Source organism: Tilletiopsis washingtonensis (assembly GCF_003144115.1).
Source record: "Tilletiopsis washingtonensis strain MCA 4186 unplaced genomic scaffold FA09scaffold_13, whole genome shotgun sequence".
Taxonomy (NCBI): domain Eukaryota; kingdom Fungi; phylum Basidiomycota; class Exobasidiomycetes; order Entylomatales; genus Tilletiopsis; species Tilletiopsis washingtonensis.
The window spans coordinates 417,011-430,407 of record NW_020312010.1 but is presented as its reverse complement, the minus strand read 5'-3'; the positions used below and the strand labels follow the sequence as shown (position 1 = coordinate 430,407).

General features: G+C 66.3%; 6 protein-coding genes across 6 annotated transcripts; 4 read left to right on the top strand and 2 right to left on the bottom strand.

The window, feature by feature from the left end:
• Positions 1 to 124: 124 nt before the first annotated feature.
• On the top strand, positions 125 to 1,057 carry FA09DRAFT_339414 (hypothetical protein; the record flags this gene model as incomplete). The annotated part of the gene is made up of 2 exons (XM_025744212.1): positions 125 to 878; positions 945 to 1,057. 2 exons carry the CDS (start codon positions 125 to 127, stop codon positions 1,055 to 1,057), a joined length of 867 nt encoding a protein of 288 aa, XP_025597692.1.
• A 59-nt stretch (positions 1,058 to 1,116) lies between these two features.
• FA09DRAFT_319780 (hypothetical protein) lies at positions 1,117 to 2,812 on the bottom strand (the record flags this gene model as incomplete). Its single annotated transcript, XM_025740954.1, has 6 exons — positions 2,449 to 2,812; positions 2,264 to 2,364; positions 2,064 to 2,163; positions 1,896 to 1,972; positions 1,667 to 1,838; positions 1,117 to 1,581 (listed from the first exon to the last, which is right to left on the bottom strand). Exons 1-6 carry the CDS (start codon positions 2,752 to 2,754, stop codon positions 1,117 to 1,119), a joined length of 1,221 nt encoding a protein of 406 aa, XP_025597691.1. The 5' UTR covers positions 2,755 to 2,812.
• A 252-nt stretch (positions 2,813 to 3,064) lies between these two features.
• Positions 3,065 to 3,513, top strand: FA09DRAFT_330574 (hypothetical protein). Its single transcript, XM_025742656.1, has one exon. It carries the CDS (start codon positions 3,084 to 3,086, stop codon positions 3,237 to 3,239), a length of 156 nt encoding a protein of 51 aa, XP_025597690.1. The 5' UTR covers positions 3,065 to 3,083; the 3' UTR covers positions 3,240 to 3,513.
• Positions 3,514 to 4,661: 1,148 nt separating this feature from the next.
• On the top strand, positions 4,662 to 6,153 carry FA09DRAFT_361224 (hypothetical protein; the record flags this gene model as incomplete). The annotated part of the gene is made up of 7 exons (XM_025745326.1): positions 4,662 to 4,695; positions 4,763 to 5,120; positions 5,170 to 5,253; positions 5,322 to 5,452; positions 5,510 to 5,846; positions 5,911 to 6,043; positions 6,099 to 6,153. Exons 1-7 carry the CDS (start codon positions 4,678 to 4,680, stop codon positions 6,151 to 6,153), a joined length of 1,116 nt encoding a protein of 371 aa, XP_025597689.1. The 5' UTR covers positions 4,662 to 4,677.
• Positions 6,154 to 7,125: 972 nt separating this feature from the next.
• On the top strand, positions 7,126 to 8,259 carry FA09DRAFT_339410 (hypothetical protein; the record flags this gene model as incomplete). The annotated part of the gene is made up of 6 exons (XM_025744211.1): positions 7,126 to 7,146; positions 7,203 to 7,593; positions 7,655 to 7,837; positions 7,900 to 7,995; positions 8,053 to 8,143; positions 8,205 to 8,259. 6 exons carry the CDS (start codon positions 7,126 to 7,128, stop codon positions 8,257 to 8,259), a joined length of 837 nt encoding a protein of 278 aa, XP_025597688.1.
• A 471-nt stretch (positions 8,260 to 8,730) lies between these two features.
• On the bottom strand, positions 8,731 to 12,890 carry FA09DRAFT_330573 (hypothetical protein). Its single transcript, XM_025742655.1, has 9 exons — positions 11,961 to 12,890; positions 11,706 to 11,772; positions 11,597 to 11,627; positions 11,274 to 11,536; positions 11,180 to 11,201; positions 10,968 to 11,118; positions 10,303 to 10,916; positions 9,834 to 10,252; positions 8,731 to 9,782 (listed from the first exon to the last, which is right to left on the bottom strand). The coding sequence occupies exons 1-9, from the start codon at positions 12,806 to 12,808 to the stop codon at positions 8,754 to 8,756; spliced, it is 3,444 nt and encodes a 1,147-aa protein (XP_025597687.1). The 5' UTR covers positions 12,809 to 12,890; the 3' UTR covers positions 8,731 to 8,753.
• Positions 12,891 to 13,397: the final 507 nt, after the last annotated feature.

Here is a 13,397-nt window from a genome sequence, read left to right as displayed (position 1 = left end):
TACCTCCACGCCGCGCGCCGCGCCGCGCCGCCGCCTCATCATCTCGTCAGCGTTGCGAGCGCGTGCTCATCATCTCGTCTCACCTCCCTCACCGCTTCTCCCTCGCCTTCCTGCAGCCACAGCCATGCCGAGTCTCGACGCACATTCATCTAGCAGCGGCCCCGTCTCCATCTTGCGTCGCGCCGACAGCAAGGGCCGCATACGCTTCAAGCACGTCGTGCGCTTCAGGCGTCCCGCGCAGGAAGTCGCGGCGCCAGCGCCAGTGCCAGCCGCTGCTGTGCAGCCTGAGCGGCCAGTCTCTCCTGCCCCGGCGCCCGAGGTACGCGAGCCTTCGCCGGAGATCCACGAGGTGCGATCCGAGTCTCCCGAGCTCGCTGCGCCTCAAGCCGGCGCCGTTGGCAGTCTAGTGGACGATCTTGCCGCGCTGGAGCTCTCACGCGCCGAGCGCCACACGTTGCGAGCCGAGCGGCTGAGGCAGCAGCAGCTGCTCAAGGCGCGCGAGCAAGCGCGTCGACTCGAGGAGCAGCAGCGGCGCGTGCTGGAGCGGCGTCGACGGCGCAGAGAGAGAGCGGCGCGTGATCGACAGCGCCTGCGCGAGGAAGTCATCGAGGTGCCACCGCCGCACGCCATCTGGATCGTCCCGGATGACGACGGCGAAGACGTCAAGCCGCACCTGCGCCAGCAACAGCAGCAGCAGCAGCCGCCTCGCGCGTACGACTCGCTCGAGCGCTGCTACGGCGTGTGCCGCTCGCGGCCCAAGGCCATCAATGACGGCGAGTGGGAGGTCGACGAGGTGGTGGACCACATGGTGCAGCACGGCCGGCTGTTCTTCGCCATCAAGTGGCAGGGCTATCCGCTGGGCCACTGCGGCGCCTTCGGTGAGTGCTCGCACAGTAGAGTCGAGTAGTCTCGTGCCACCACAGGCTGACCGCGCTGTGCTCCAGACCTGTGGAATCCGGCCGAGAACGTGCACTGCCCGCACCTCATCCAGCTCTACTTCCACAGCCGCGGCATCGCGCCGGACCGCATGCCGTATCAAGAGCAGTGGAACTTCTGACTCGCATCATCGGTGACTTGATCGATTGCCCGTCCGCGAGATACAGGTGCGTTGGCCCTTCAGCCTTCCTCCGCCAGATCCTCGTCGGGCGCCACGCTCATCGCCAGCGCCAGTGCCAGCTGTTCCTCCTCGCTCATCTGCATGAAGCTCTCCATCGCCTCTGCCTCGTCGTTGTCGTCGCCCGCGCCCAGCTCCGCCGCCGTCATGACGTCCTGTTGCTCTCGCGGCGGCGGTCGTGGTGGAGCGGGTGTGCCGTTCTTCTCCCGAGCTACCTCTCTCTGCCGCTCCGACACGCCCGTCGTCTCCGCTGCGGCAGCCTCTGCCGCGCTCGCCTCCAGTTCCGCCACCTCGTCAATGCCCATGCCGCGTTCTCCCATCTGCATGCCCCTCTCTCTGCCTAGCCGTGTCTCGCCCACGCGGAACGGCTGTGTGAATGCCTCCCGTAGTCGCTTGGCCTTGACGTCGCCGAAACCGGGACACATGCCGAGCTCTTCGTACGTCGCGTCGGACATGCGCTTGAGGGACTGCGCAATGGGCAGGTCAGTGTGGAGCGTCGCAATGAGCTGTCTCGCGCGTGCGAGCAAAGCGAGCAGTCCGCGAGCCACTCACGCCAAAGTTGGTCGCGAGCGTCACGACGTCCGTCTTGTTGACGCCGCGCACGCTCGTGAGCGTGTGCTGCAGATGCGCCATGTACTCGTCGTCGACGCGTCCGCGAATCAGATCGGGCGCACGCGTCTCTTGCGACTTGTACGTCTCGATGTAGCGGCCTGCCTCCTCGGCGCTGAGAGCGTGTCAGCGTGAAGAGCGGTCGTGAGCAGGAGCCGTAGAGGCAGCTCACCTCCAGGCCACGATGATGGTGTAGTGGTTCACCAGTGCCACCTTTGTCAGCTCGCGCATGGCTGCTTCGTGCGTGTCCTGGACAGCGAGATACGTGAGCCCTTGCTGCCTGAACATTGCCCTCCTCGCCTCGCTACGCCCCCTCCTCGCCTCGCTACGCCCCACTCACGACGTCGCACATGACAAGCAAGATGCGCAGGCTGAACTTGCCGCGCATCTTCTCGATGCGCGAGTGGATGTACTCGGGGTGCAGGCGATGGTAGCGCAGCCTGAGCGACGCCACGAGAAGCGATGCGGAGCGAAAGGAAAGAGCCGTCAGCACGGCGTTCTCCGCAGCGTGCGAGAACAGCGAGAGCAGACGTAACGCACGAGAGGAAGAGAGCGCCAGCTGCGACGCCGACTTGATAATCGGGGATGATCTCTGCGAACTCCCAGCCGAGCCGAATGTGCTGCAGAAGCGGGTTGCCTTTCTGCCGAGCGCAATGCCGTACGCCAAATGTCAGTCTCCGAGGCCTACCTATCTCTCTGCTGCCCTCGCCGTCGCAGCGACGCACCTGACACGCGTTCACGAGCACATTGTTGCCCGCACCCTGGCCCGTCACCACTCGCGGTCCCGTGCGCGGCACCGCACTCGTCGCGCCCGGCTGCTGTTGCTGTGGTGACGCTGCAGCCGACGCATTGACGATGCGGGGTCCCGCGCGTGGGACTGAGGGCCCTGCGGCTGCGTCGGCACCGGCCGGAGGAGCTGCGACTTTGTTTGTAGGACGCAGCTGCTGCACCTTTGGCCGCGGCGCATGGGCGGTGATGGGCGCACTGCCGTTGCCGCTGCCGCTGCCACTGCCGCCCGGCGTAGAGGCCATGCTGCCTGGCACAGAGACTGCGGGATGCTGAGGATGGTCGAGCTTCGAGGTGGTGGTGGTCGGGAGTGGAGGCGAGCGCGGCTATTCTGGGGTCCAGATGCTCACACGTGACGCGCGCGCACCGCACAGTGACATCAGCGCCTCCTGTCTTGCCGCGGGATATCGAGGCCGGCACCCTTCGCCTTCCTCGTGCTTGTGCTGCCTTCGAGCCCAGCCGAGGTGTGGGTCCGCCAGCCCCACTTGAAGATCAACCGAGCCGCTCCTCCTTCTTCCCGACCACCACCCACACATCACTCTCTTTCACCCAACCACCCCTCAAACTCTCAACCATGCAGACCACCTTCAACGAGACGGCCAAGCCCGAGGCGGCGCGCATCGCCGAGAACGAGAAGCGCGCCGCCGCTGGCGAGCCGCAGATCCCCGGCGCTGCTGGCCGCGAGAGCATCCCGGACAAGAGCGTCGAGCGTGAGTGGGCTGCGTCTTGATCATCTTGGAAAGGCAATGAGGAGGGAGAAGATGCACGGGCGCCAGGCGTTCAGCCCGCATCAATTGCCCGTGGTCGCGCTGCTTCACCATCAGCCGCTGTCGACCTTGTGCTGACTCTCTTTTCTTTCCTCAGAGCACGACGCCACGACCGGCGGCCCCGGCTCGGAGGGCCCCGCGCCGGTGCAGCAGCCGACCGTCTAAGGTCGTCGCTCACTCGCGTCCAACTCGGCGCGTCGGCATCGTCCAAAGCACGCGGCGCAGCACGAGCAGAATCAATGAGCACCTGCCACCTCACGTAGACGATAATACAAAGCATTGAATACCTCCCTGCCGCTTCTGTGCTGTGATCTGGCTGCCTTGCTGTCGCGTGTGTGAAGCTGCCTGCCTGCTGGGCGAGGCAGAGAAGGGCTCGTCCGCGTGACCCGAGCTCTCGAGGCGCAGGAAGGGTCGCAGCCCTCCACCTGTCACCCGCACCCGCTGCAGGGCAGGCGCGGAGCGTGAAGATCGCCGCTGAGCGCGTGGGAGCAGTTTGCATGCGTGGGCATCGCGCGCAGAGACAAGGCGCACACTCGCGACTGCACACCGCTCCTCTTCTGTTCGAAGCGCCATGTATCAGCTCGCTTCTCGGTGAGGAAGGCCAAGCGAAGCGGGCGTTCGGCCGTCATTGCGCGGCCGGCAGCCGGGAGGAAGAGGAGAACGAGGCGAGGAGCCGCGTGACCGCACCGCCGTGCGCCTGCCCCGCCGCGCGCGCGGCGATGTCTTAGTTTTTGACGCTCTGGGCACCCCGAGCGATAGCGTGCCAGGGCTGACTGCCTTGCAAATCACGCCGGTCAGCCCTCATCGAGCAACAGCTCAGCGTGGACCGCTCAAGAAGGCATCAGTCATCCCCTCGTGCGGCAGTCCGCCACTCCACGGCGGCCTGAGGCGGCTGCCGTCGCCGTCAGGGGCCTCCTGGACGCGTCGCGCGTCGGCCTCACGTGCGCCGGTGTTTGGCGCGCTGCTCGTCCAAATCAGGCACATCGCGGTCGCTTAGAGCAGCCGCGCAGCATGCAGCGCCACAGGGGCAAAGCCTTAGCAGCTCCTCCCTCGGCTGCGGCTGCAGTGCCTCGAGCCGCTGTGCTGCTGCGCCGCAACACCGAGTCGGGCAGGCGCACAGCGCGCGCTGACGGCGTCTTGGGCCTCGAGCACGCCCGCAGCAGCAGAGCAGCAAGCTGGCACACTCTTACTGGCGGCCTGCGTAGCGCGATGCTCGACGCTCTGCTGTGGCGAGCTGAGAGCGTAACAGCGCCAGCGAGCAGCTTATGAAGTCCCCCGGGCCCTCGCTCGCTCGCCTTGCCTCTCCACCACCACCCTCCACCGCACCTGCGTCCACTGCATCTCCTCGCGTCGGCCGCCCTCGCTCTCACATCCCGCCCAGCAATCCACCAGCTAAGCGTCATGCCCGAGCCCGGTCCCGTAAGTCCCGAGTCGCCCTGCTCCCGCCCTCTGTGACAGCGAGCTGACGCCAGTCACTCCTGCGCAGCGCGATTACCGCGAGGCCAAGGTCTTCAGCCTCTCTGTACGCGCCGAGTATCAGGAGAACAAGCTCGAGATCGACGCTGTGCAGACGCAGATCACCAAGCTTCAGGAAGAGCTGGCGTTCCTTGAGCGCAACGGCCGCACCCTCAAGAGCCTGTCGCGCCGCACCCTTGACGACATCGCCAACAAGATGGTCAACGACGCCGAGAACATGGCGGCTCAAATGCAGGAGATCCGCGACCGCGCCGGCTCGGACGACCCTGCGGCCCTGAAGGCAGCATTCAAGGCCATCTTCACTGAGCTTCCGGAGGAAGAGGACGACTACGAAAGCTTCTCGAGAGAGGCATCTGACGAGGAGACGTGTATGTTTTGCCTCACCGGCGCATACGTGCATTGCTTACACGAGCCCAGCCGCAGCCGAGGATGATTCGGACGAGGAGATGGAGCTGAGCGGAGACGGCAGCGCCGCCGAGCAGTCTGAGTCTCGCTCTGCGAGTGAGTCTCGTCAGCTTCTCCGTGTTCCAGCTGCTCGTCTGCGTGATTACTCTGACACTTCCGTCCAGGCCCTACTCTGTCCGGCATGGAGTACGACGCCCCGGCTGAGTCGGCCGACGAGCAGGCACGTGGCCGCCGCCCTCGCTCTCGCGCGCAGGCCTCGAGCACAGCCAACGCACCCCGCCTCTCGCCTAGTGAGGTGAGTCAGACGGGGGCGATGAGCATTTGCCAACTCTCAAACAACCCGCCGCACCAGACCGTCATGGTGCAGGCCGAGGCCGTCAGCCTTCGCGCGCGCGCCAAGTACGAGAGCGCGCTGATCGCCATCGAGGACATGCAGGAGGGCCTGGAGAAGCTGAAGGGAGGACTCCCCGAGCTCAAGCGTCAGGCGTCCCGCTCCGTCACTGACATCGCCAAGGAGCTCAAGCGTGGCTACCTTGAAGAAGCGTTCTTCCAGATCACCGGCCAGCGCCCTCCCACTAGAAAGGGCGACGACGATGGCGCTGCCGGTAGCAAGACGTCCGAGCGCGATGCGGGCGCCGAGAAGAGCGGTGGCACTCGCGGCCTCCAGGGTCCTGCCCTCGCGGCTGCCAGTGCGTCCAGCATCCCCAGTCCCTACCTGACACCCTGCGCTGAGCTGACCATCTGCGACCACAGAGCTGGGCGCCCCTGTGCGCAAGATCGCCGGCCGCGCGGCGCCCAAGCAGAAGCCTCGCGCCAGCAAGGCGGGCAACGCCTTCCTCGACCGTGCCGAGGCTGCGCAGCCCGAGGCCCATGCCGAGGGCAGCCGGTGAGTCATGGTGCTTCTGCGAGCGTGCACTTTCGCTGATGTGTTTCGTCTTCAGCAGCGCCCAGCGTCCTAGCGGCAGCAGCAACCGCGAGTACCAGCGCCGCGCCTGATGCGCTCTCCAGTGAGTGCCGACGGATGACGTGCTATGCGCTGCTGCTAACTTCCAGCGCCAGCAGTGATCGCAAGCTTCGAGCCCGCTATCCACTGGAGCTCGGCAGCGCATCCTTCTTCCCGCCACCACTGATCCGTACCATGTCCCGGCCCGCACTTGACTGATCCGTACCATGTCCCGCACTTGACCCTCTTTGCGTGTGAAGCGAGAAGTGACAGCGTCTATCATGTGAGAGGCATGATGAGAGGTCGGCCGAGCAGTGTCAGGAGAATGAGGGCAGAAGCAAAAAGCTGCGAGCTCAGCTGCGCGCGCACGACGCCTCGGCGTGCTCGCTTTTGACGCCGTTGAGCACGGCGGATGCATACGTTCAAGGGCCACCATCACCGAGACCAGCTCAAAGTCGTCTCTCAAGCATTGTCTGCTCTTCATACAATGGCGCAGAGATAGCCAGCGTCCCACTCGCTGGACCAAAGCCGCCGCTGTCGCAGTCAGGGGGCCTCTTGACGCGTCGCGCGTCGCTCATGCCTCACGTGCGCTGTGTTGTCGCGCGACGCTCGTCCAAATCAGGCACTATCGCGGCACTTAGAGCAGCCGCGGGCCGCCACAGGGGCGACGCCGTGCACTCTCGAGCCGCTGCCGCTCTGCGCTGCTGCCGCCGCGCCGAGTCGGGCAGGTGCACCGCGAGCGATGACGACGTCGCGAGGCTCGGCACGGCAGCAGCGGCAGAGCGTGGTGCTGCGACACAGGCGGCCGGCTGCTCTCGGCGAGCCCGGTGGGGGCTCGGCGTAGCAGAACGAGCCCGTGCCAGCGCAGCAGCGAGCGAGCAGCTTATGAAGGCCCCGCACCCGTGCCCGCCCTGCCTCTCCACCACCACTTCCCACCGCACTCCCGCTCGCTGCACACCTCGCTCGCGCCTTCTCTTCTCCCAGCAACTCTCACACCGCACATCACCGCCTTCGAGTCCCTCAAGATGCCTCGCTCTGCTGAGAAGGTGAGCTGCACCGTGCCGCTTAGCTTGCAGCAGCAGCTGAGCCGCGCCGTCTTCAGCGTCTCGAGAAGCAGGCCATGTACGTCAGCGGCCTTGCGCGCGACGAGTACGATGACTCGCTCTCCACGATCCGCGACCTCGAGGAGATCATCGCCGACCGCCAGGAGCGCGTCGACGTGGAGATGAGCTTCCTCAAGGAGGATAAGCGCATGCTCGAGGAAGAGAAGGGCATGCTCGACGAGCGCAAGCGTCTCGCCTTCCGCACCATCGCGCAGACGGCCAAGGAGCTCAAGCAGAAGGCGCTCGACGAGCTCTTCACCAAGGTCACCGGCCTCGACGAGCTGCCCAGCGATAGCGACGATGATGACGACGACGAGGAGAGCAGCCAGGACGGCGACTGCGGCCAGTGCCCCGCCTGCCTTGCCGACGAGGCGAAGAAGCAGCAGCTCGGTGAGTCGTCTCTGTTTGCATGCTGCCTGCGTGCATCGCTGAGTCGCCACGTTGTCATCAGCCAACGGCGCCGCCAGTGACGAGGACGATGACCAGGCGGCCGAGGACGAACTCCAGAAGCTCGGTGAGGAGATGGGCACCGAGGAGAACGAGTCGGACGGCGAGGAGCCCAAGGCGAAGGCGCTGGTCATGGTCGAGGCCTCCGCCGTCCAGAAGAAGCCTAAGGCTGCTCCCGGCGGCGCCGGTGAGTCCAGAGGGCGTGTATGCAAGCTTCGAGCGCATGCCACTCATTTCTCCTCCACCCAGGCTCTGGCGTCGGCCTCATCAAGAAGCGCGAGCGCGACCCCGCGCCCGCCGTCGAGGCGATGCCTGCCTCCTCTAGCCAGAGCGCGTTTGCCCGTTGTACGTCCAGCATGAGAACCGAGCCGCGTCACTCGGCCTCTGACGCTAGTGCAACAGCCCCCAGCCGCGACCCTGCGGCTGACAGCTCGAAGAAGCCGCGCGTCAGCACGGGCGAGGACAAGCAGAAGGGTCCCGCTGAGGCCAGCCGGTGAGCTGCTGTGGTGCTCACAGCATGCATCTGGACGACCGCTGACCTCTCCGACGTTCAGCGGCGTCAAGCGTCCCTACAGCGGCCGCAAGCCCGACTTCAAGAAGCGCGCCTGATGCGCGACTGGTGAGTGCCAACAGAGGCCGTGCGGTGCGCCGTTGCTGATGTGCACGTCCAGAAGGAGCCGCAAGCCTCGAGCCCTCTCGACTAGGAGCTCGCTAGCGCATCCTCGTCCGTCCTCACCTGTTCCGCCCGTCACACACATGTTCCGCATACTTGACCCTCACACTTGTCGCGCACCCGTGCCGGGCCGCAGACCATGTCCCAGCTCCGGCCAGACCCGTACCGAGCAACGCCGTTCCTTGAGCACATAACGGCGTGATGACTTCGCGACCCAGGGAGCGGGCACGTCTCAGCGTCGCGTGCTCGTTACTCGCGCCCTCTCTCTCTCTTCTACCTGCCTCTGCTCTTCTCGCTCTCTCTCATGCAAGCCAAGCGTTGCGATGCGAGCGGTACGTGTCGTCAATTGTCTTCACTGTCGTGCGGAAAGCGTACAAGAAAGGGAGGAGAGGGAAAGGATGACGCGCGGTCGTCGTGGTCTTTGCCGTCGCTAGGCCTCCGAGGCCACCTCGCGCTCGTTGCTCTTCTTGCCCGTGAGCTTCATGCTGAGCTTGCGCACCCTGTCGCGCATGCCCTGCTTGGCCCACGCGCCCGTGCGCACGGGCGCGTAGCCGTAGCTGCCGCGGTGGCGCGAGTGCAGTGCCTTGGTCTTGGCCTCGTTGATCGCCTTGCGCTCCTTGCGGTCGATGACGCCGTCGTCGTCGGCGTGCGCGTTCTTCTCTGCCGCCTCGGGCATGCCGACCAGGCGGTCAAAGACCTCGAACTCGTGGCGGCGCGTCTGGCCCTTGGCCAGCGCAGCATGGTCCGCGTCGAGGCCCGGGTCGACGCGCAGCTTGACGTGCAGCGTGCCGATCTCCTGGAACTCGTGCGTCTTGGCCGTCTCCTCGTCGATGTGGTTGCGCGCGAGCGTGCCGAGCTTCTTGCCGGCGAGCAGCGGCACCGAGAGATCGACAATCTCGCCGTCCGCGAGCTCGAGCAGCGACACGACGGCGACGGCCTCGACCTTGCCGCCGAGCAGGCCCTGGCCGCCGAAGCTGAAGCTCAGCGTCGACGAGTGGCGGTCGTAGACGGGCAGGCGCGTGAGGAAGCCATTGTCCTGCTCGTCGTCGCCGAGCTCGAGGCCCTCCTGCTTCGTCACCGCGCTCAGCTTCTGCGTCACGTCGCCCGTGGTAACGCTGATCTTCTCGTTGCGCAGGCTCTCGTGCTCGCCCTGCACGTCGAGCGTGATGGCGCTCAGCAGCTCGACGGTCGCCGTGTCGGCGCCGAGGAGCGACTTGGGAATGTCGTCCTGCAGCGTGATGGAGCGCCAGCAGACCGTCGCCTGCACCTTGCCGTAGCCGACGCCGTCCTGCAGCGCAAAGTAGCGCGTCACCGAGCTCGACTCGGTGAGAATGTCGGGCAGCGAAATGTCGCAGATGCCGAGCACCGGGTCGTTTTCGCGCACGCGGCTGTCGCGCACGACGATGCGCACGGGCGTCGAGCGCCAGTCGCGCACAAAGGCCTCGTGCTGCGCCTCCCACTGTGGACAGGGTCAGCACTGCCGCACAGCTAGGCCTGCACCAGCACTCACGATTGGGAAGTTGGAGAACATCTTGGCACGCGTGCGGTACACAATCGAGTCGCCGTACACGAGCTCGGCGTAGCCCGAGGGCAGGTTCTGCTCGAGGTCCTTCTCCTCGACGTCCTGGCCCGACGAGCCGCGCTCGCGCTCCTTGCCGCTGACGCCCTTCTCGACCTCGCGCGTCTCGAGGCCGATGCAGTGGTGCAGGGTCACCGAGAGGATGCCCGACGGGTAGCGCTCCTCGGGCGGGCAGTTGAGCGCCGAGATCTCCTCCTCGGTGCCCTGCTTCTTGGCCATCTCCTCGGCCTGCTCGGCGGTCTTGCGCTCGGCCTCCTCCATGGCGTCGCGACGCGCCTGCTTGGCCTTCTTGTACAGCTCCTTGTTGAACGCGGCCTTCTCGAAGAAGCCGCAGCGCCACTTGAGCGCGCCTGAGGGGAGGGTCAGCCACTGGCGCACGTGGCCGGCACACACCACGCACCCTGCATCTTGTCTGCGTCCTCAAAGCCCTTGAGCTCGTCGCGGTACTCGACCATCTTGTTGCGCGTCTCGCCCTTGGTCAGCTCGCCGACGTTGCGCGAGATGCGGCCGACAATGTCGTCGGCGGTGCGCTTGTCCGAGTCCCACAGCTGCACGGAGAGCACCTCGTCGTTGGCGAGGTCGTCCTTGGTGATCGGCACGAAGGCGTACTCGTTCCAGTTGGGGTTGAGGTCCTCGAAGATGATGCGGCTGCTGTACAGCGGCTTGCCGAACTTGGCCAGCGAAATGACGACGTACGGGTCGCTCGAGCCGCTGGCGTCCTGCGCGCTGAGGTCGATGCCGCGCTGGATGTGCACGACAAGCACGCCGATGGCGTTGACGTCCTTGCCCGGCGGCGCGCCCGAGATCATGTCGGCGACGTTGAGCGTCATGCTCTTCGGCGCCACGTACTCGTTGAGCGCCGCCGCGATCGAGCTCTTGACGAAGCCGGAGATGAGCGGCAGGTCGAGCACGTTGGGCAGCGCCCGTGCCATGGGCACGACGTTGACGTGCACGTCGGGCACGCCCATCATGGTGATCGTCACGTTGCGCACGTACGGCGCAGCCTCGACGAACCTGAGGAGGGTCAGCATCGCACGGAGGACCCAGGCGCGCAGTACCACTCACTGGACGCGCAGGCGCGCCGTGCCGCTGAGGCCCGTGATCTCGGCCCAGACGTTGAAAGGGAAGCGGAAGAGGTCGTACGCGCCCATGAAGAAGCTGATCATCAGCGACGCCGCCTTGGTCTTCTGACCGGGACGCTTCATGAGGACGAAGCCTAGAGAGGGAAGGTATCAGCTGCCTGCGGCCGGCAAGACCCTGCGCAGATGAAGACTCACCGACCTCAAGGTTGAGGAACGACTGCAGAGGAAGGAGAAAGGATGGGCAGCGTCAGTTCAAGCGGCGCGGAGCTGGATCGAGTAGAAGACTCACGCCGGACTCGTCCTCGTCGGCCACGCCATCGCCGTCAGCGTCGCCGGCCGACTTGCCGTCATCCTTCTTCGCCATCGCACCCGGCTTCTCCTCAGGCTTGAGCTCCGATCGCCTCCCTTGATCTATCCACTCCTCTTGAGGGTAGTTGGGGTCGCTCGGCTTGTCGGCGAGGCCGCGGAAGTGCGTGAGGCGCAGGGCCGAGTCGGGGTGGCCGTGCGTGAGGTCGCTGACCTTGACCGCCGAGATGAATCCAGGCAGGCTCACTGGAGAGGAGAGGACGTATTAGTGGCAGGACGATGTCTATTCAGTGAGAAACAACAAACTTTGCATCGTGTCCTCTATCATGTCCGCAGCCTGTCGGGTAGAGAGACTCAGAAGGGAGGTCTTTGGGAGAAGGGAGAGGACTGGGTGCTTCTGAAGGCCAAAACTCACCGCGAGGAACATGTCGGGCGAGATCTGCTTCCAGACGGTGGCGATGAGCGCATTCAGCCACTCGACACTGGTGAGGGAGGGACGGAGGCAGTGAGGCGGAGAACGGAGAGGAAAGGGAGAGAGAATGGGTGCAAGAGAGGGGTCAGCGGAGGTACCTCGACGCGTCGATGGCGAGAAGTGCAGCGCCGGTCATGCTCCGACGATGACGACGCCCGCGTACCCGCTGCTAAACTGAATCTTCTCGGCTGCACTCACCTCTCCGGCAGCGGCGTGTCGCTCAGCGAGTGAGCCTTGCCGCGCTGCTCGTGCATCTGCGCGCGCACCGCCTCGAGGTCCTTCTCGATCTTGCGCGCCGAGAGGCCCAGTGCCGAGGCACCGCCGATGCCCACGCCGACGAGGATGCCCGTGCGCAGCACGAAGCGGAAGTAGCCGGCGCCAAAGGCAGTGAAGAACCACACGACGGCGAGCGCGGCGGCCAGCGCGACGCCCAGGTTGCGGAAGTTGCCCTCCAGCCGTGCAAAGGCGTCGGTGTCGATGGGCGCCGGGAACGGCTGCAGCAGGATGTTGGTCGGCTCGGCGGGCGACGGGCCGGTGAAGAAGGCCTTGTAGTTCTCGGCGAGCTTGGGCGGCTTGGAGGAGAAGCCGCCGGGCTTCTTGCTCTCGAGCACGTCGACGGGAATGTCGCGCGGCACCTGGTCCTCGATCTCGACGTCGCCGCTCGTCGTGGGGTCGGTGACGCGGCGGCGGCCCTTGGCCTGGAAGTCCGTCGGCTTGCCCTCCTGCGGCTGCGCGGCCTTCTTCAGGCGCTCCTTCTCGGCCGCGCCGCCGCCGGCGGCCTGGCCGGCGGCCATGTCGCCGTCGTCCTTGGGCGGCACGCCCGGCGCGTCGCCGGCCCCGCGGCGCTGGCGCAGGCCCTCGCCCTGCTGTGTCGGGTCGGCGCCCTGCAGTGCCGGCGCCGCGCCTGCGCCGCCGACCTTCTCCTCGTCGGCGCTCTGCGCAATGCGCGAGTCATTCGCGGCGGCGGCACGCTCGCGCGCCTCCTCCTCCTGCCGGAACTTTTCGATGGTGGGCACCTGGTGGTGCGCGCTGTAGGGCGCCGACATTGCGGCTGCGGCAGAGGGGTGGATGGTGGTGAGAGGCGAGGGCGGATGCCACTCTGGCCCGCTGGCTAATCGGGCAGGAGGAATGTGCGGCAGCAAAGGCAGCGGGCCGGCCGCGCGCAGCCGCACGGACGCGCACACACTGGCCGCGTGCCCGCGAGGCAGAAGCGCACCTCCACAGCAGCAGCACCCAGGATGCAGGCTGTGCCTTCCTGCGCCGAGAGTGCTCGCTCTCCGCCGGCCCAGGCTTTCCTCTCCCTCTCCTGCTACTGCGGCGCACGTCGTCGGGCTCGGGCCGTGTGGCTGCGAGCTCTGCTGCGCCGTCTGCTGCAAACTTGCCGCTGCCGCCGCCGCCGGGCCGTTCTCTCTCTCCTCGCGGCCCATGCCGCAGGGTCCGCTCTACTTGGCACCGTCTGACCTCATTTCGCAGCCGCAGCCCTTGCGCAGCACAGCCGCACGCCGCAGCTCTCTGCAGAGAGCAAGGCGCAGCATCCTTGGCTCTATTCTCAGCTCAGCGCCAGCGGCAAGCCCAGACCGCGGAAGAGACGAACCCTTCGTGCCTCGCCGCGCGCGCGGCGCTTCATCTTCGCGC

Coding starts and splice junctions, on each gene's coding strand:
- FA09DRAFT_330574 (XM_025742656.1), top strand. CDS start 3,084: ATGCAGACCACCTTCAACGAGACGGCCAAGCCCGAGGCGGCGCGCATC.
- FA09DRAFT_330573 (XM_025742655.1), bottom strand. CDS start 12,808: ATGTCGGCGCCCTACAGCGCGCACCACCAGGTGCCCACCATCGAAAAG. Junction 11,628..11,705: donor CGCCCGACATGTTCCTCGCG/GTGAGTTTTGGC, acceptor TCTACCCGACAG/GCTGCGGACATGATAGAGGA. Junction 10,253..10,302: donor GGACGCAGACAAGATGCAGG/GTGCGTGGTGTG, acceptor CCCTCCCCTCAG/GCGCGCTCAAGTGGCGCTGC.